General features: G+C 36.3%; 1 protein-coding gene across 5 annotated transcripts in view; it reads right to left on the bottom strand.

The window, feature by feature from the left end:
• The window catches only part of CTNNA2 (catenin (cadherin-associated protein), alpha 2), a 460517-nt gene that overhangs the window by 40023 nt on the left and 399654 nt on the right, over positions 1 to 20840 (bottom strand). For all 5 annotated transcript variants that reach the window (XM_009882507.1, XM_009882503.1, XM_009882504.1 and 2 more), the window contains 2 exons: positions 10983 to 11134; positions 3791 to 3904 (listed from right to left, as the gene is read on the bottom strand). In XM_009882507.1, coding sequence (XP_009880809.1) covers positions 3791 to 3904; positions 10983 to 11134 — 266 coding nt within the window. The remainder of the gene's footprint in view (positions 1 to 3790; positions 3905 to 10982; positions 11135 to 20840) is intronic.

Genomic DNA, 20840 nt, shown 5'->3' with positions numbered 1-20840 from the left:
TATCAACAAAGCAGAACGTGCCCCCCCTCCCCCAAGAATGGGGAAAACTCTACAAAATTATAATAATTACTTCTGAAGATCAAATGGACACTTCCAATAATGCTTTCCAAGTTGAACTACTATTTGGCTTTAGGGGTTCTGAAGACCACATTATGTATTTAATGGGGTGTGACACATATTTAAGTGTCATTACATTTTTTCTTGTTTATGTCACTTTCAATCAGCTGAAGTCTTTCTCTACATATTCTTAAAATGCTCTTGGCTTTTAAAAATTCATAATTGACCTTTTCCAAAACTGAAATTAAAAAAGATTATAAACAGTGCATCAGAAAATGAGAAATTTGCAAGTTAATCAAATTAAAATTCAACACATGAGTTTTAATTAGGCCTTATCAATGTAACTCAGCACTTTCAAATGTTAGCATATTATTCTTTCCAAGAAAAACGCAGTGTAAGTCAAGCTCATAAATAAATATATAAAATACACATAAAGCACTCAAACAGATGAATTAACTGAAATTAAGAGAACACTATAGGAGTTTGGAAAGCCGATCTGTATGTCTTGCATGTGGTTTCCTTCTGTGGGCAGCTTCACCCGCACACCCTTTAAACTGGTATACAGCGTTTTAACATTTCTATTTCAGCTGCTGATGTGTTTTCAAAGAAGCTATATACCTTATAGCAAATGCAGCTCATATATTCAAGTTTTATTTCTATTGAAGACCAACACAAGTCTTTCTACTGAAATACTAATACCTTTATGGAGTAAGCATATTAAACAAATCCATTACATTCAAGAAATAAAAATCCAGCTTTTCTACAGAAAAGGTTCAAACAAGATACTATTCTGCTTAGCAGACTCATTTCAATGAGTGACTCAAGACTGTGGACTGGGTGGCTTCCACTTAGCATGTTTTCATTTTAGGTTTTCGTACTTTGTTGCTTCTTGTGACATATTGCTTCCTATGTTATTCAGGAATGGACTGTCTTTATAATATATTATGTTTATACAGTGTATAGCTGATCAAAGCAGAAGATTTTTAAGTGCAGCAGTGATTATAACCACAATAAATGTAATAGAATTTAAGACTCCTAAGTCCCTAGGTGAACTAGATTCTTAATAAAAATATTGCTGCAGTCTTTCAGTCTTTACTTGGTTTTCAGATCAAGAAAGGATGATGTGATGTGCTACTTAATCCTAGACATAACAAAAAAAAGACTGCTAAATAACTGTATTCTATCTCAATACTTTTGTACCTGAGACTTACTTTAGTAGTCAATTCTTTGACTAAGGGTGGATGAACAACATGTTGAGAGCTTATGGGTAAGAATTATGGGGCAGGCTAATATGGGAGACAATGTTGTGGGCACTCACTACACACCACTGGATCAAGAAGAGGAAGTCGATGAGGTCTTCTATAGACAGCTGAAAGTAGCCTTATGATCACAGGCCCTGGTTCTCATGGGGGACTTCAACCACCCTGATACTTGATGCAAAGGCAACACAGCGGAGCACTGATGATAAATTTTTGACACAGGTGGTGGAGGAACCAATGAGGAGAGGTGTGCTGCTGTACCTTGTGCTGACAAACAAAGAAGGACTAGTTAGGGGTGTGAAGGTTGAGGGTAGTCATGGCTGCAGTGACCATGAGATGGTGGAGTTCAGGATCCGGTGTGGAAGAAACAGGGCAAAAAGTAGAATTACAGCCCTGGACTACAGGAGAACAGACTTTGGCCTCTTCAAAGACATACTTGGAGGAATGCCATGGGCTAAGACTCTAAAAGGAAGGTGGGGTGCAACAGAGCTGGTTAATATTCAAGCACCACGTCCTCCAAGCTCAAGATTGGTGTATTTGTATGAGTAAGAAATCAAGCAAAGGAGGAAGGAGACAAGGAACTACTAGAGAAAGTCCAGCAGATGGCTACAAAGATCATCAAGGAAAGGGAACACCTCTCTTATGAGGAAAGGCTGAGACACCTGGGTCTGTTTAGCCTGGAGAAGACTGAGAGGGGATCTCATCAATGCTTACAAATATCTAAAGGGCAGGTGTCAAGAGGATGAGGCCATACTCTTTTCAACGGGGCAACGGGCACAAACTTGAACATAGGAAGTTCCATCTGAACATGAGAAGGAACTGCTTTACTTTGAGGGTGGCAGAGCACCGGAACAGGCTGCCCAGAGAGGCTGGGGAATCTCCTTCTCTGGAGATATTCAACATTCACCTGGATGCATTCTTGTCCATCCTGTTCTAGGTGGCCCTGCTTTGGCGGGGGGGTGGATCATATGATCTCCAAAGGTCCCTTCCAACCCCTAACACTCTGTGATTCTGTGAATAAATCAAACAGGAATGTTATGCTCTTTAAAATATAAAAATCTCCTGAAGATAGTCAACTGCATCCAGGACATAGCTCTGTCATCGTTCTCAGGGCAAGGTATCCAGGTATCATTCTGGAATTCTCCTGACTTCATGGTTTTCAGTGCCAGTTCCTGGTCACCCAGATCTCTGGGATGGTAACTACAATCCACCTGCTCTTCATCTAGGTGATAATTATACATGTGATATATCCTTTATATGCAAGGACAATTTTTTTTCTCCTTGGGATGCAGTGATAGAAACCCAGCTTTTCTGATACATGATATGACTTATTTACTATCTGTATTCAATATTCAGGGAAATTAATTTAGGAAAAAAAAACAAAACACCTTCCCAACCTCAGGCCCTAACATACTGCAGGTCTTCCTACAGCAGCTGAAAACTCCTCCTTCCTGGTCCTCTGAATTGATCTTTTAAAGCATCATTGCCTTTTGGTCTTCAGGTTCTCAGCCGTACAAATCCTCTTCCAGAATTCAAGGTAAGAAGTCACCGTTCCCATTACCAGCTTTTGCTACAGTGTTTGAGTGTGTGTGTGTAGGATGCTTCTCATTTAGTCCATTACCTCACTTTTAGCATTTATCAGAAGAAACTGCAGACCTGCGCAAAACCACCATGAAAATCATGTGGGTAATTCTCAGTTCCCCACTGGTTCTCCACTGGAAAATTTTAAGGCTTTTATTTAAACTGTCTTTCCAGTCAAATATATTTGCCCCCAAAAATACCTGATTTTTTTTTTTTAATAATATGATCTGAGCAGCATATTTAGTAAAAGGTAAACACTCATCACAGGGTGGAATAAGCCTGAGTGTTAACAAACTTCACTTCTCCAGCACCTGTGACCCCTGAAGCACTCATCAGCTTAATTTGCAATCCCCATGCACAAGCTGAGGTCGCAAATCACAATGACTTGAGTTTATCATGATGTAATTACCCTGGTAAAATTACATTGACTCAGTAACAAATGTCTTCAATTACAATTAAATTACAGGGACTACTCAGTAGCTTAAACAGATCTTCTTGACAGGTTTGCACACTGGGAAACATGACTAATGTAAGATTTCTCTGGATACAGCACATGGTGCCCTAATAGGAATTTTTTTTTTTTTTTTTTTTAATTTGCTGACTACTCCTATGGTTTCAGCACACTCCAAACCTGCAAGGCCTTCTCCTACAGCACTAGCTGGAACAAACAGCTAACACAAGGCTTCGCAAAAGCCTAAGGCAGATCATTCAATAACGTCAGTGCTTTTCAAATAGGCGAGACATGAAAAAACTTTAAGCACCAAGGTCAACTTATTCCTGTCCTTTCTTAAGTGACCCTGAAGATTTGAAATCACTGTATTTGCTTTCTGAGGCATAGCTTTTTATTTGCAGCTCCACAGACACTTAATGTAGCACGTGGGTTTTATACTCACCCTTGCACTCTGGCCAGCAATAAGCTGGTCATCTTCAGTCTGAACACTTGTTCGGCTGCGAACATCATAATCTTCCTGCTCAAAGTCTGAATCATCCTCTAGCTCTTCAGGGGTCTAGAGAGAGAGACGGAGAGAAAGCAAAAGAGAGGAGATGACAAGCTTATAAAGGATACAGACAAAGTTCTATGTACAGTAAGCTCTTATTTCATTGACTACCTGCCCAGGAAATGCTGTTTCTCTTTCCTTTTAAATTAACTTGTCTTCTCAAGCAGTCAAGAACAGAAATTGAATTGTCTTAAAAATTAAGTTGTTTCAACTCTAGTTTTCTTTGCAAATGGCATTTATCATTCCCTTGCTGCAACTTTTCTTAATTCTGTTAACATGATGAATGCAGTTCCAGGAACAAATATCCTTTGGAAACACTAATAACTGGAATTCAGTATTTCAAAATAATGTTATTTCATATATAAATGGACATTAATACTGTTATATTACTGGAACCTCCACGTAATCTTCAAAAGAGAAGTAAATACCTGGGAAAAAGTAACTAACATTCTGTTATCAAAGCCAGTAAGAGATTGCCCTTTGAATGAAAATGTAAATGATGTCAAATGGTTTTGAAACAAATGTAAAGTTTATAGTCTGCTTTATCTTGGTCGTTCACATAGTTCTTTTCAGATAGATACAGAGCTTTGGAATTTGCCTCATTTCCTAAACTCAAACCACGTTGTCTCCACTGCTGGTTCTGCAAACGGCATGAGGATCTCTGGGCATATTTATTAAATCTAGTTATGTGTATGCTGGCTTCAGGTTATTTAAAATGTTAGAGGAAGGGAGAAAAAAAGGTAAGTGATGGAACTGTTTGCTTTTTTTCACCTTCTAGAAAAAAATTAGGAACAAAAAATTTTCCTTATGTATATACAGAGAAACAGCCTACTTAAAATCACTATTTGGTACTATATTTAATATAGATGGTGCAAAAGCAGAAATAGTCTTTAGAAGGAAGATTATATTCCATTTTGTGCTTTAATAGCATCTAGTAAAACAATCTGGCCATGAGTAACTTCTGTAGGTACAATACGTGATAGTGGTAATAGAAAATGAAGATCACAGTAACTGTGCAGAGAAATCCTCACCTTACTGGATACCCATATGCCTCAGTGTTAACCTAGAGGGCCAACCACTACAGAAGAAATCATCCATGCTAGCGTTTCATGCTTGGAAGCTACGTCAAGTTTGCTAGCAGAGGTGCTAATCATTGCCAGTTGTCATTACAGCTCTGTCTTGAAGATGCTCAGTCACTAGGAACTAGTCCAAACCCTCTAACATAATGCAGAGAAGTCTTTTGGCGATATTTATATTACAGCCTGGTTTCCAACATGAAGTGCACATCACTGTTCGTAACGGAAAATCAGCTGCTTTGCTAGCTACATGGTGAAGTGCATATGATGGGGAGAATAAAACACAGCCATCTTCATTTGGCTTAAAGAGTATGAATTAAATAAGTGTTTTGATGCTGAGCACTGAAGGAAGAAATAACCAAGTATAACAGCATGGTAATGAAACCCAGGCTGCATCTCTGAAAAGATGCATGTACAAACAGTGTAGATAACAGGATAGACAGGAGGTGAACTTTAGGTGAAAAAATGAATTTATCTTTTCTCTACTGCCACAGGAAAAAAAAAAAGAAAGATTGGTACCCGTCATTATCATGTCCAATGGTCTTGCTTTCCATTTGCCATTAATCACTTTATTCTCTGTGCTCAGCTGCCTGAGGGCAGGATGTGACTTTAAAATCTGCCATAAGCAAAACAAATACTAAGAGTAATCATACAACTCCCTGAGCAAAAGAGAGGGGAGCCCTACCATAGGGCTCATCTTCTCATCTGCCTAGGCTTTACTGTGAAGAACAGGAAGAGGATGGAGAGTTTCAAGCCCTTAATAAACCAGCTGCCTCTTCCCCATCCTCCAAGTCCATTCAACTATCCAGTTGCACTGGTCGTTGTAAAGCCAGTACCCTTTTACCCTGCAAGTGTACTCTTCTTAGTTTCTTCTGTCTCCACTTTTATAAATAAGACTGTAAAAGATAACGCACGGCCCTTTCCCAGGCTTTCATAGTCAGAGCTGCAGTACAGAAAGGGCGTAATGTTCAAAATATTATATCTCAACACTGCAACCAGTAAGGATCAAAGGATGCCCCTTAAAAAGCTAAAATATTCTGAAAATTCTGTTGCAGGGATTTATTCTTAAAGAAATATCCATAAAAAACATATTGCTGTTACTGCCTGACATTCATAACCTTAGAATTGGTGGTCTTTAAAAGATTGAAACTTAATGGATATAGATGTTGAACTTGGAGAAAATATAGTGCAAAGCAAAAGCACAATTTAATATAACTGTTAATAATATACTACAAGTGCAAGAAATCTCACTATTTCCCCTCTGTACAAGTGAGATCTAATTCAAAACTAACTTTCAGATTCACTCTCTTAAGGTTGTCAAGTGTTGTGAATTTAACACCCTCATTTTCTTCCAAAAATAGCTACATTTTTCATTAAGATGAAGAACAGTAGTTAACTGTTATCTGTATGCTGACATTTCAAACACTTTGCATACTTTTCACTCTTGCACTGTTGCATTGTTTTATCTGATCTCTTGGAAGTGCAGTCCATATATAATACTGTTTAGACACAAAAGTATATAAAAAAGAAATATTATATTGAAGTACAGTGACATAAAGATTTTTACTCTTAGCAGGGCCTTCTAAATGTATCATAACAAATCTAATTTTTGTGCAAAACTAACAGGACCTTGGTATTTAAAACCTAGTTACCAAGACAACAAAGTCTGGAACCCAATTTATCTGAGTCGGAAGACAGAAGGACTGAATCAGTCTTGCAGACACCTGAACCTATGATCACACAGACTTGGAAACATGGATTTGAGATTGGAGACAGCTTCCAAACAAAACTCTGACAACCACCAGTGGCAGGAGGAGCTAGAGTAAGTTTCAAAACTACTAAGTTTTATGAACTCACTTATTTCAGCAGAAAAATGAACCGTTTTCATAATTATTAGTCTGTCTGTTCTGTAGCACAGGCCGTAAGACTACCCAGCACTAATTTTTTTCAAGTAAAGTATCTCTACTACGCATACAGCTTATTCTTCACTTCGTTCATCTAATTCAGATGAATTCTCCCAATGAAGAAGAATCTTTCACAATCCCAGATAAATCACCCAGTAAATATATACTTTGTCTTTTAAGATGCATGCTTTATTTCTAATATGAATTTGGTTACTTTCAGCTTCCAGTCATTAGAATCTCTTTTTTTTTTTAAATATCTCTCTGGCTGTTGGACTGAAGATCTCTCTCTAAACAAAAATATCTTCCAACAATATAATCTTGTTTTCTTTTGTAACTGCAGTATAAAAATGTGAATTATACATGTATAAGTTGTAAAATGGCATATATATGCAGATTTATAAATGCTATTTGTTCAATATTTCCCCAATTCAAATATACTTGATGAAGATAGAAACCCCACTATGCTATAGTGCTGTATGCACTGAAAAATCATAAAATGCAATTAGAAGAATTTCAGCACTATAAACACCAAGTCAAGCTAACCTTGTAACAAGAGGAAAGATTGAAAAGATATTCCCCTGTTTTTTAGCATGAAAATACCCTCTAATTCTAAAAGTTATGGAGAAAAAAAAAAAAGCCTTTATAATATGCTTTTCTATTAATCTCCATGCTATTCTCTACATTTGTACAAAGGCAGCTGCTGCCTGAGTGACTCAGGTGCTGCAAGCAGCATCTGAGTGGCAAAGACGGAGAACTTTTCTCAGCAGGTCTTCAGCTGCTAATGATTTACAGTAAAATCTAATACACTAAATTCAAACTGAGAAGCCACAGGTGGTCAATGTAGACAAGGGACCTCATAGCACCCTTTGGAGATAGGTTATTAAAAAAGATGGGATTCTGCACCAAGTCCTCACCAAAGGATCTGAGATGTAGCAGCACTTTGGATTTGACCACAGTGACCTGCCCCATAGGTAATCACAGCTAAGCCTGCATTGACAAATGTAGAAGAGGATTCATACATGCAAACAGTTGGTGCTGAGGACCCTACAATTTGCACTACCCTCATTTCATTTTTATTCTGGCTCACTGTTGTGTGCTCCCTAGGACTGAAAGGCCCTTAATAATAAAACAGAAGAGAAGAGAAGTGCATTTAAGATGCTTCTACAGCGCATCTTCCAAGATCCTCCCAAAGAATCTATTTCTTATGCTCCAAGACTAATCTGTAACATGAACCAAACACAGCAAGAGGGAACAACTGGAGATTGGCTTTAAAATCCTGATCCAAACAGTGTTAGTTAACACTAACGCTGACATAGATGCAACTAACGACGAGGTTGCCAATAGTAAAGGCCATGTGTGAAAAGAGAAGACTGGCCTCAGAGATACGTAAGAAAGACAAAAATTGCTATTGTGATTCTTCCTAACTGGAGGGAGGGTTTCTGCCTAATAACTAAAGGAATTTCATAAGTAGCTCTGAAAAAAAAAAAGTCTAATTTGATCCCGATGCAGTACTATAAAAGATGTTGGAACTAAGTTATTATTTTCTATCTTATTTTTAGGTTCTATAATTATACTCCTAAATTTATTTATACTACTTCTTAAGTTGTAAAAGAGATTTTTTTCTTCCATATAGATCATAATAATAGTCCCCAATGCAAAAATCAGTCTCCTTTCTTCTGCAAAGCGACAATAAAATCTCCCCTTTTCAAGGGAAAAAAGAATAGAGATTATCCCCCTTTCCTTCAGCTTACTAAAAGTAATAATACCAACAAAAATTAAATTAAAAAGTGGCTCTATTTCCTCTATGGAATGAGCGAATCATCTCAGATAAATTCAATCTTTCATGGCATGCACATGAACAATTACTCTCTGAAAATAATTGTTTGTGTCAGATGCTCTAAAAAGTTCGCAAGATTTTTTTTTTTTTTTATATAATTCTAATTCAGGTTGTAAAACTTCTTGCAAAGGGGTGCATGAGTTTAATGCTCACCATTTAATTATACATTCCATTTCAATGTGAGATGTCCAGATGGGAATACTAAAGAATGTCTCAAACGGAAACTGATTTTGTTTTCTACAGAAAATAAGGTTCTGATTCAGCAAACTCTGGTCTATGTAGGTTTATATATGTGGATTTTTCCCAGTTAACTCACAAGGATAATGTGCTTTAGTTCTCTGCCTGAGTAAGAAGCACTACATTTAGCTCCATAAATAAGTTAATTGAATGCAAAAATACATTTTCCTAATCTGGGTAAGCAGATTCCATTAACTCATATCATACAAGAAGCGGAAAGTGGTAGTGATACAATGGCAAAAGTAACCTGGGATGTTTCAAAGGAGACTGTAAAGCTTGCATGCTGATCAGCTTTCCAAGCTGGTGGTTAATATAACCGTAAGACAGCAATGAAATAAGTGACTGTGCCTCCAGAATTGAAAATGGTGCTTTGTGCTTAGCAGAAATATCTCACCAGTATGGACAGTCTCATGGCAACAAGTCTCTGGGACAACTCTGATGTACAGGGGGTGTTGGAAGCCAGAACTCTGTGAAGGAGATGGGAAAGGGGTAGGACAAGGGGTAATGTTTTTTAACTAAAAGAGGGTAGATTCAGACTAGATAGAAGGAAAAAAGTTTTTACAATGAGGGTAGTGAAACACTGGGACAGGTTGCCCAGAGAGGTCTTAGACGTCCCATCCCTGGAAACATTCAAGGTCAGGTTGGACGGGGCTCTGAGCAACCTGATCTAGTTGAAGATGTCCCTGCTCATTGCAGGGTGGGGAGGTGGACTAGGTGACCTTTAAAGGTCCCTTCCAACCCAAACTATTCTATGATTCTATGAAAGCGTGGGTCTATACCAGATCCCACCTGATGATTGTGTCTCATGAAACAGTTTAAAATGACTCATGAGAGACTATAAAATATTAAAACATACTTAGAAGCGGTTCTTGTCCTTGAAAACCACTGAAAGGAAAAACGGAGATGCTTTATATGCAGATCTCTTGTTTCAATCCCAGTCCAGAAAAGTTGCAAATACACAAATGATGCACACCCAAAAAACAAGACAGGTTTTCCTCCACCATCAATCATGACTATGATTCAGGTTACCTGAGTTTAGCACTGGTTATGGGAATGGAATTTACGTTTCACAGTTATAAAATTAAGCCTATCAAAAACTTTTTCTGTAAATGTTAATACATAGTGACAGATGACTAAAGCAAAGCTATTTTGGAGTGTTCCAACCGCCTGAAGTCTTACACCAGAGCCATACTATACTCACAACCACAAGTGGATGTTACACGCTTGCTCAAAGGGATGAGTTGTTGTTTTAGCACTGTTGTTTGCTTCATAAGTTTTCTCTGTGATTTTCACTGTAGCTTTATTTCTATGTGGCTTTCACTGGGGCAGATTCAAGGTAATTTGGGTTCCAAAAAAGTTTAAATTGCTGAAGAGATGTCCAAACCAGGTTTAGTTTGTTGGTTTTTTTTTTTATTGTTATTTTTGACTGTAGACTACACTGAAAAGCAAGACACACATCTACTCTCACAATAATTACGTTGTTCTGTGTTTTTTCTGTTTGTTTGGTTTTTTAAAAGATGCCTAAGCAAATTGAATCAACTGGTTAGTCAACACTGAAATGACACATTCTTTACCTCAGTAAACATTCAAAACCATCCTTGCAGAGGCTCACTGGAGCAGCAAGATAATTTATTTATTCATTTAGATTTTAACCAGACTTTCCTCATATCCTAGGCATCACACATAAATTAGGAAAAAAAAACCCCACCAAAATAACCCAAGAAAAATCTACACAAACTTTGAAGATCTTAGCAAATTAATGCTATTACTACAGAAACAGTAATGAAGTTTGCTTCACTTGGCAGTTGTGATCAAATGTTCTCCTTGGTGATTAACAAATTAACTGTGGCTTGTCCCCTAAAATACTGTCATCTCTTCACTTACAAATTCTTTTTTTGCTGCACATACTTTTGTTTCGTGCTTGTTTCAGTGTCAAGCTTTTCTGACTTATTAGGAAACAAAGTTGATTCCTCTCACCCAACGTGATACTTTCCTGTAAGTCCCACTTTTTATTTCCCAGGTGCCTTACATACCCTTATCATCAGAACAGCTTTCCTGATGTCACGAACTCCATCATAAACCAAGCGGGAGGCATCTATGAACTCATTCTCTTCAAATGGCTGCGGGACATTCGCACTCAAAGCTTCAATGGCAACCTCAACTTGTTCAGCAAAACGTGGCATAACTAGATTAAACAAAATGAAAGGCAGTAAGATTAGACACCTCCTTTCATGAACATTTTCCCCCTGCCCTTGGGCATAAATAATTTCCAGTAGACATGGTACACACTGTTGTTACAATTTCAAGACCCAGGAAGGCTCATGGGCTGGGTTTGTATCGACTCTACACAGGCAGAGCTCAGGCAGATTTTCTGACAGCATGAAAATAGCCATCTTCATATTCTTTCCTCCAGTTGCACGACAAAGAAAGTAAAACTTCCTTTAAAAAGTGTGATTTACTAACTTTTAAAAGACTGCAAGCTATCTGAGATATCAGTAAAGTACTTTTAAAACCTTTAAAACTTGGAATGAACACAGTACGTTTTTATACCAAATGATGAAAGCAAAATGTAGCCATTCTGCCCACTAATTTAGATAACTAACTGCAGTCTAGCTAGTATTGAATAATAATAATTGTATAAGGAACAAAACATATTTAGAATGCAAAATCTAGCAAATTACTTTTGTGAAGGCATATAAACAGACATTCTGTTTCTTCACTATCACTGTGTATATAACAAAAAATAACCATAGATATAAGCTAATGGTATTATAAGCTGTGTTATGTCCTTAATGAATACATATCTTAAAGCAATTATTTACTTATGAAAATAGTTAAAAGGCATTCCTTGCAGTAACCAGAGGCTTTTCTTCAACTTTTATACAGGATTCCTTTGAAAGTATAATCACTTTCTCCATATCACATATGCAGAAAGATAAATGTTCCTTAAATCAGTCCTCTAACAACTTAAACTCAAATCGTACAAACAGGAACATGAAGAACATCACGTCCCACTAATTCTAACACACCTGTAGTCCTGGACTTAGTTACTCCTATTCTTCAATATTTTAATGTTAATATTGGAGGACTGGGCTCTTATATACCATAGGATGCTTCAATGCTTCATTAAAAACCGGGATACAAAATCCATTGGGATTAATTCTTACAAATTTAAGCAACTTGGGTCAAGCTTACGATTTATAGATAGCCATCTTTTCATTATATTCCCATCATTTTCATTATTTGCAGCCTTCTAGAATCTAGGTATCCAAATCATGTACCATTGGCTTTATTATTTTGGCATTCTAATTGGAAGAACAGGAAAAGATGATTCCTAGCTCAGACAGCTGCCTTTTTTGGTATAATAGTATCTCTCCTTATCATCTTTTTCCCTAGACTCTATTTTTAATACACTTTTTGGTAGCCTGATGAATATAAAGGGGAATTTCCAGTGTCCTTTTCATCAAGAGCAGTGATAATCTTTCCTAGGAAGTAAACTGTCATTGTGGCAGGAAACCACATTTTCTTCCTGACTGAATGTCCTTAAATATATCTTACTCATAATGAAAACTATGTTTTATGTATCCTACTTAGTATCTGATTGAAAGTAAAAACACAAAAGTATGATTCAAGACTAGTTTGCATTTTGAAGAACAACTGGCAGCAACTATGAGTTCAACCTTTCTGTTTCTGGCATTTAAGTATTACTGACTGGATGTTAAAGGGGAACCTTTTAAAGGGATGTATCTATTCAAATTTTGTTTATTCTGCCTATATATACACAAACATATATGTTTATTCATAGCACAGATGACAGAACAGAATTATATCTTTCATCCAGATGATGTTCAATAAGTGCTTGGGATATATTGGGAAAACAGGAAAAAGTGACAGCAACAATATACTTAAAAAAGTAAACATTAACAAAACATTGCTAGGCAGAAGGGAAACATTTTAAGTAGAAAAGGAGTTTGAGAGCTGAAGTTTTGGAAAGAGTATTAATAAATGCATATATCAAATTATCTTAATTAACGGAACACTTGAAAGTGTAGTAGGAGTCTAATATGCTTGCATAAGGAAGTCTCTGGCCTGAAAATGAAAAAGCAATCATTAAAAATACAATGAAAACAGGTAAACATAAAGAATAAAAGAAAAATTATTTAGGGTCATAGGGATAAAGTAAGTAAAGTTAGAGGTGCAAAAATGGCAACAGAAAAGGAGACAAAGAACCCTAATATTTAGGGTGCTTAAATTTCCATCTAGAATTTCTTAAATAGCAGAGGTTGTCAGTTATTTAGCATAATTAATAGCAAGTGAAACAGACCTGAATTAGGAAATGGCTGTTTGGAGAACATCTACATAAACATGAAGAAATGCATGTATTAAATATATCTTCAATTAACAGAGCACAGTAAAATTTACCCTGTGGTTCTTAAAAAAAAATAAACAAAGCAATTTCTGAACCATTTTTAAGCATGTAAGAAAACCAATAACCAGTGAAAGTTCCAGGGATTTAGAAAAAGAAGAAAAAGCAAATAATTATTTTTATAAAGGCAGAGAAGAAAAGAAGGAAGAATTATAGGATATTCAGCCTAATTTCAGCACCCAAAAAGAAAATGAAACATGATGTAAAGCAATTAATGTTTAATTATCTTGTAAATAATGAGCAGATGTCAGACAGGCAACAGATTTGTCAAAATAGGTTGTACGAAGCTATTACAATATTTTTCTCGACAGGGCAGCTAACTAGTGGTTATGGAGAAGCAATAGATATAATACAGTTTGACTTTTGTTAAATTTTTTTACATGACCACACATGACATTCTTAGAAACAAAACAAGAGAAATGTAAATTAAATTACTATAAGGTGGACGAGGAACTCACGAGAAAAAACATCTCATGAGAAAAACCCTGTGGTACATTGTCTAACCAGAAAGACAAGTCAAACAGATTTTTGCAATGTGTTTAAAAATGTAATGCTGTTGTGGCATTGGTCAATGGCAAAGGTCAATCTAGAATTATTACAATACAGACAAAAAGACTTGAGAGAAGATACTGTGAAGTGTCACAGTGAGGCCCTAGTTGGAGTACTATGCCTGTTTCTTGAGTGCCCAACCAAGATTTTTGTACAATGTGTACAAGAAAGATATTAAAATATTTTTTTAAAAAACATGTATTTTGTAATTGTATACAGACATATATTTCTATGTTTTGATAACATAATTTAGTCCAAATAACATAAATGCTTATATACTCCATCTAGAAGCTATTTCTGAATCATGTTTAAAATATTCAAATGAAAGAATTTCCACCAACTCCTCATGGAAATTATCCATAGCCTGAAAGAGTTCACTGCTCAGATTCCGCCTCCCCCATCCCCCAACAAAAGGAGATAAAGGTGCTTATTTTAGCTGACCATTGCAATTAATTTCTTTTCATGCAATATATATATATTGTAATTTACATTTAACTCCTAATCATTTTTTGTTTTCCAATTATTTTTTTTTTTTAATTGACTTGTGAATATGAAAGCACACAGCAAAAGCGGGCAGGGATACATGCTGTACTTGTTACGCTAGTCTGGTCACAAGCAGACCCTCTGAAGTTGCAGTCTTGAGCACAGAGATCTACAAGGGATGTACAGAAGTGGAATATTTTAAGAGATTATTTACTTGCTAAATCAGAACGCCCCCTGGAATCATGAAAATTGTTGTTAAAGTATTTAATAGGCAGCTATAGGGTCTTTGTTCAGCACCAGATCTTGCAAAACGTGGTACAATAAGAAACACTCCTCACCCGAAATAAACATTTAATTTCTAATAGATGGTTTAAACTCATACATTACTTCACTAAAACAATGTTATTAGACTTACAAGCACCCTTTGCTTGAAGTGGATGTACAAGAGCAACAAATAGGTAGAGGTCAAAGCAGAGCTCAACTGTCAAAGGATGACAGGCTCTTTCATATTTTTCCATACTCTCTCTGTACGGGATTTTTTTTCCCCCCTTCTTTCTAAATTTTAAAGTCCTTTGATTAGCCAATGAAGGCTTACACCAATAATCTTCTAGACTGAAGCCCTCCAGGTAATTTTTCTCATTATACCACTGGAAAGACGCCAACGGTCATGACTCCTTTCATTCATTTAAGTAGCACCAGTAGTAGATTCATAAGCATCAGGCAATAGGAATGAGATGGAAAGTTGCATTTTGTTTGTTTTGCTGATCATGAGGCAGTCATTTTTGACCACATGGATTACCATGGGGAGCACCCATTGGGTGTGAAAGCTTCTTTCAACAATTTTGACCTTGCAGACCTGGATACAGTTTAGTCTTTAATTTATATTTTTACACATGAACATTATCTGCTGTTTCAAAATGGAAATAAATGTTAAACTATATCATGAATTGCCTGCTTGATAACTGCATTTTTACACCAGCACTAATTTTTTATTAGATGAGCAAGAACAAACATCTTAAACTAATAAGGTGCTATCACTTACAGTTTCTCTAAGCACATGTTGTCAGTAAACTTTTTGGAAATTGCATTAAGAACTGTATTACTCTCCAGTTAAGGTTATCAGGCCATGCTTGAGTGGCTCCACAACAGTGATGTATGGGGAAATACCTAACTCAGTTGCACCCACAAAACCTCCAGTCTTTCTTATCCGTCATTTACTGTACAAAGGATAGTCTTATACCGACAGTGAAATAGCGACAAGAAAAATTCAGTCAAAGGCAGAAAATCTGTATCTGGAGTTGAAACTTGTAAATTATGTACAGAGAGATTTGCTATGAATTTGAGATTCTGAAGTGAATCAATAATTAGAGGGGAAAAAGTAAATTAGTTTCTTAGTTTGAGCCGTGGTCTTGAAAACAGTTATGCATACACTTAGACTGAAAAATGTGATCCATTAACATCTCTCAGTCTAACTACATGAATTAATTAGGCACCTGCATAAATGTTGACAGAATCAGGTCCCAAGTTAATAGCAACACTTCTAATTTACTGACATTGTCATTCTAACAAATAAAGATTTTAAAGCCTTTCTGTAGATGAGTTTTCCATGGCACTAATAGTAAGATCACTGCCAACAAAATCTAGGCTGGACTGCTGCTGGAGAAACACTGAGAAACAACAAAGTTATTTTAACTCAATTGACTTTTTTTTTTTTTTTTTTACTATCAGCATAAGAGAAAATTGGCACACCACGATGGGTGAGCTCATGCCTTGATACAACCTGTACTTTGTTGCAAACCAAGCCTGCTCCACACAGAAAGTATTTTCTCTAGAGATTTTCTGCTTTTCTCCTGAACCACCCATATCTCCTACATATTAAAATGATCAAGTAATTATCAATTTTCAAAAATTATACTCTCTAGTGACTTTTTCTCCTGTGGTAACCAGTTTGCACTGCAATGTTTGTACTTAAATTTTTTTGTTTAGCAATATGGGAACAATAAGATCATTGATAGACAGGGAAATGTTAGGTTACATAATAACATAATTTAGATTAAAAAATTAAAAATGTTTGGGCTTTATTGTTTACAGCATTAGAATATGAAATTTCATTGCATACGAATTAGCCTAGCTAATTTCATGGATTTTTATGGCCTTCTTATATAGGAACACAAATTCCTCAGAAACTTAAGTATATATGAGTATTCAGTAACCTAAAAAGGGAGAATTGAGACACACAAAAGCAATAAGGGTCAAGGTTTCTCCAGGTGCAAAGGTTTCTAATTCTTAGTGGTTATCAGTGGGAGTTAGGATCCTTGGCCTGATTTCATTTTACTTCATATACCTGAAAGACAGAAATCTGTGTTTCCCTATACCAATGGAGAACAATAGATGTTTCCATTAGACAATTAATCACACTTATGTTAAGAAAGCAGTTCAAGTTCAGCTGAATCAAATTCTGGTATTCCTCTGATCATTGAATAGAGAGGAAGGACAGGTTACTGGTTTTGAACAAGCGTCTGCTTTGGACAACTGAGTTTAGGCATAAATAAATCCTATTCTTGCACCAAATCCTGGAACGCTTTTGGCTCTAAATCAGAAGGGTGCCCAGGAGAGTACTGGCTGAGCAAGAAGTGGCTACTTTCAATCCAAACCTCACTGGAATTGGAGAGTTCCCAAAGATCCCAACTTTGGGTCACTTTTTCAAGCCAGAAGACTATTTTTGAATGGCATCAGCAGAGCTATTTCTTAGAGCTTCATTTTAAAGAGACAAGCACCTGCCCAACTCTTTCTAGTATTCAGGGGTTTGGATCCATGAGAATCACCCTTCTCAAAGACCAGAGGTTGTTCTCTGGACCCAGACTGTCCTCAGACAAAGCAGATGCTTGAGCTCTAGAGAAATGACTGATCTCATATACCCCATTATATTCAGCTTTGCCCTCTGGCTAGCCCTTGGTAGCTCTGCATTCCTTTAAGCATTTGTAGTTATCCCTGAGAAATTTGATTTTCCCTATGCCATGTTCACAGAGACTAGACAGAATTTTAGGTGCCAATCACCTGGTCATCATCGCCCTTAAGTGGCTGTAAAAATTTGGTCCGATTTGGGCAAGATTATTCAAGAATGACATGGTAGTCTAAAGGTTTGGATCTCTACACTGCTAAAAGTTGAAGGAATGATCCCTGAAAATCTCACACAGAGAATCTGTGTTTCTACTAAACATCACAGTTGTGTATGTCACATAAATCAACAAAATTATCCAGAATGGTTGGCAGTATTATAAGCTAAAGGTTATCAGGGAGAACTAATAAAGCAAAAATCCATGAATGACCCACTACCTTAAAAAAAAAAATAAAAAATGTTCTGTTAGGAAAAAAAGTCCAGCTGTTATACAGATTTAAGAGGGTTAGTACAGGAAATTCACAAAGCTATAGCTTTTATTGCAGTTTTGAATGACATTTCTTCTAGGGTTTTGTTTTCTTAACTTATTAACCCATTATTTTTCTTAATTGAGGAAAGAATACAGCCTACTATTGGGATGTTTAAGTATTTTAAACAGGTATTTAAACAACAATTCCTATGGGATATCTGACATACTCTGTCAAAGAAAGCACAGTTTCTCAATTTCTTTTGAAGTATGAATAAGGAATCGAGCATGACACCTTATTTAGCTTGAAGTGTTTGTCACAGTCTGTTTCTAGAAGAACTGTAAATTCTTATAAGATTCTAAATGTTTCATAAAAATTTTATTAAATTCTGGACTCATCATAATTTACAACATTTCAGTCATGATTATCATATTGCTAATTAAAAGGAAAAAGTTTTATAAAGCTCTACTGAAAAATTCAACAGTATTAGCCCAACTGGTTTTCCAAGAAACAGATTTGACTTAAATATTTTGTTGCTTGGGCTGATGTGTGCTTCCATTTATGTATCTTTGTAGTGCACGTTGTGCATAGACATATCATGCACACACGTACATATATTAATAATATTTTGGTTGTCATGGATGAAGAAATATATATAATTACATCTATGTTTTACATCACTGGATTGGGTTTTCAAAGTGTTTGCCATTCTGTGCCCAGGGAAGTGGTGACTGACTTCACTTACAGCTAAATAGTCATGAGTAAAAATGTGAATCCTTGTCAGTTCTGCATATCAAACCTTATGCGTCTCACATTGGTCATTCAGTGAGGAGGAAAAGCAACATCAGGGCAAAATATGCAGCATGCTGGTTTAAGTGCTATGGCATAGAAAAGGATGAAACACCACTGTCTGAAGCACAAGACAATCTTTTCTCGCTGTTTACCGATTCACTTTTCCCCCAATGAAATGGTTAAAGGATAGATGTAAAATAATGAAAACGCATACCCTATAGAATTTTTCAGTAAACACAAGGCTTTCAGGAAGAATCAGCCTTCACTGCCAATACACTGCATCACCGGTTTAGCCACAGACTGAAAACCCAATGTTCTCAGGATGCCTTGAATTTATGGCCAAGTCCTGACCCTTTGGCCCATATGTGTTAAGTCAGTCTTCTGGCACTTCACAGAAGGCTCCTAATTTATCTGTGGGCATATGCAACTATGCAGTATAGACCTGGTAATGCAACATTTTCAAGAAATGTTGGATTTGCTGACATTACAGAAATTAATGGGATGTCTCAAGTTACATTACCAAGTATTGGGAGATACGGACACACAGGAGAAAAAACCCAAACCTTCAAACTTTGTTCTGATTGAATTGTCTTTCACAGAAAAGGGGGAGACCCAAGGTAAGTGCTGTCTGCAGAGAGGTGCCTCATGGCAAGCATAGTAGGCAATCATGTAATGAAAGGGTACATCACAAAGCGTACAAAGAAGGATAACAAATGATGGCTGCAGGAACATACGTGTCTCACCAATTTCAGATGTCTCACACATCCTCCTGCCTACTTGTCCAAATAGAAACTACATACAGTGAGTACCCCCAAAATATTATGACTACTAAACGGAACTCCCTTCAGGTTAATAATTCAACTAAAAGCTAGCTGCAGCTCTTCTAAAAATGCCCTCAAGAAAACAGTTGCATGCTGTTGGACGCAAAAATGACTTATAGAACGCAAGCAAAACACCCTTTTTGGCTTTAGTTATAAGTTTGTGTATATCCATACATAGGCGTGTGTAGGCAAGGGGATGCAAGGAATGCCAGTGTTTTTATTTCAAAAGATTATTGTACAATTCACATTTATATTCACAAAACATGCTGTTGTAACTCATCAATATTCACTGCATTTTTCTGCCTATATATTCTAGACTTGGTATAATTTTTTTTCTACCTCTGCAGCCATCCTCCTTAGTTTAAAAAAAATGGCTCTTCAGAACACAAAATTTTTTGAGAAAAGATTTGAACAGTGACCAAATAATAATGGTTTAGGAAAATGGACACTTCTATTATACTAACCTACTATTCTTTATCTACATGTCTGGCACATTTAAAATAGATAATCCTAGTCTTTTTAAACTCTCTTGGAGTTAATTTGCCTCCAAATCCCCACATTTCTTTAATTTTGTCATCCTTAATCTTGACCTTCTTCCATTTCTGGAAGAACTTTAGGTTATGGAGATCAAAGCTGAAACAACTATTAGGGGCGTTCAGTGAATATCCTCCTTAAATTACAGGCTAACACCTTAAACACCGATGCGAGGGCTGTTGTGCATGGAAAAGGTATCTTGGCCCAGCTGCCCATAATGATGGCATATTTTTTTGAGTGGATAAATTATCTCAGAGCCTTCCTGACAGTGTAGATAATATAGTTTAAATTGTTCCATTTACTTACAGAAATTAAATAAAATTATCTATTAATGTTGTCTTTCTGATAAAGAAACCCCCCTACACCCACCAGCCAAACCAGCATTTTCCTTTTGGCAAATTTTGCTTCTGTCTATTCACCTGTTAATTAATACATTATTCACCAACCACAGTGCTGACCCCTGAAGCATCACAGGATTTATCTGTCTGCCTGCTGAGAAATGGTCATTTAAGCTTTGCTTGTGCCTTCCAACCAGCTCTTAATCCATCAAAGGCCTTAACATTCACTCCATGGTTACCCATTTTCCAAACAGCTCTGTGTGCAGGACTTTATGAAAAGCCTAAATTAATTACATTATATTCCCCTTTAGTACTATATTCTATTTTTAAACTCTAAAAGTGGAAAGAAAAAGAAATAGTATTTAAGGTTTTAGACACCGTGGTGATTTATTCCTCTCTTATATATCTCATTTAATTGTTTTATAATATATTTTACAGTATTTCTTACTGTATTCCTCTGCTTATTGAACACCATCTCTCTGGTTAAAAATTCTACAGATCAAACCAAGCACTAGAGGAATATAATGTTGGATATTCTCTGATCCTTTTGTAAAGTACCATTTTTTAATAATGCATCAAATG

The sequence above is a fragment of the Charadrius vociferus genome, unplaced genomic scaffold (assembly GCF_000708025.1).
Source record: "Charadrius vociferus isolate BGI_N301 unplaced genomic scaffold, ASM70802v2 scaffold213, whole genome shotgun sequence".
In the NCBI taxonomy this organism is placed as follows: domain Eukaryota; kingdom Metazoa; phylum Chordata; class Aves; order Charadriiformes; family Charadriidae; genus Charadrius; species Charadrius vociferus.
Note: the sequence above shows the minus strand (reverse complement) of the source record. Positions and strands in the feature narration are given on the sequence as shown.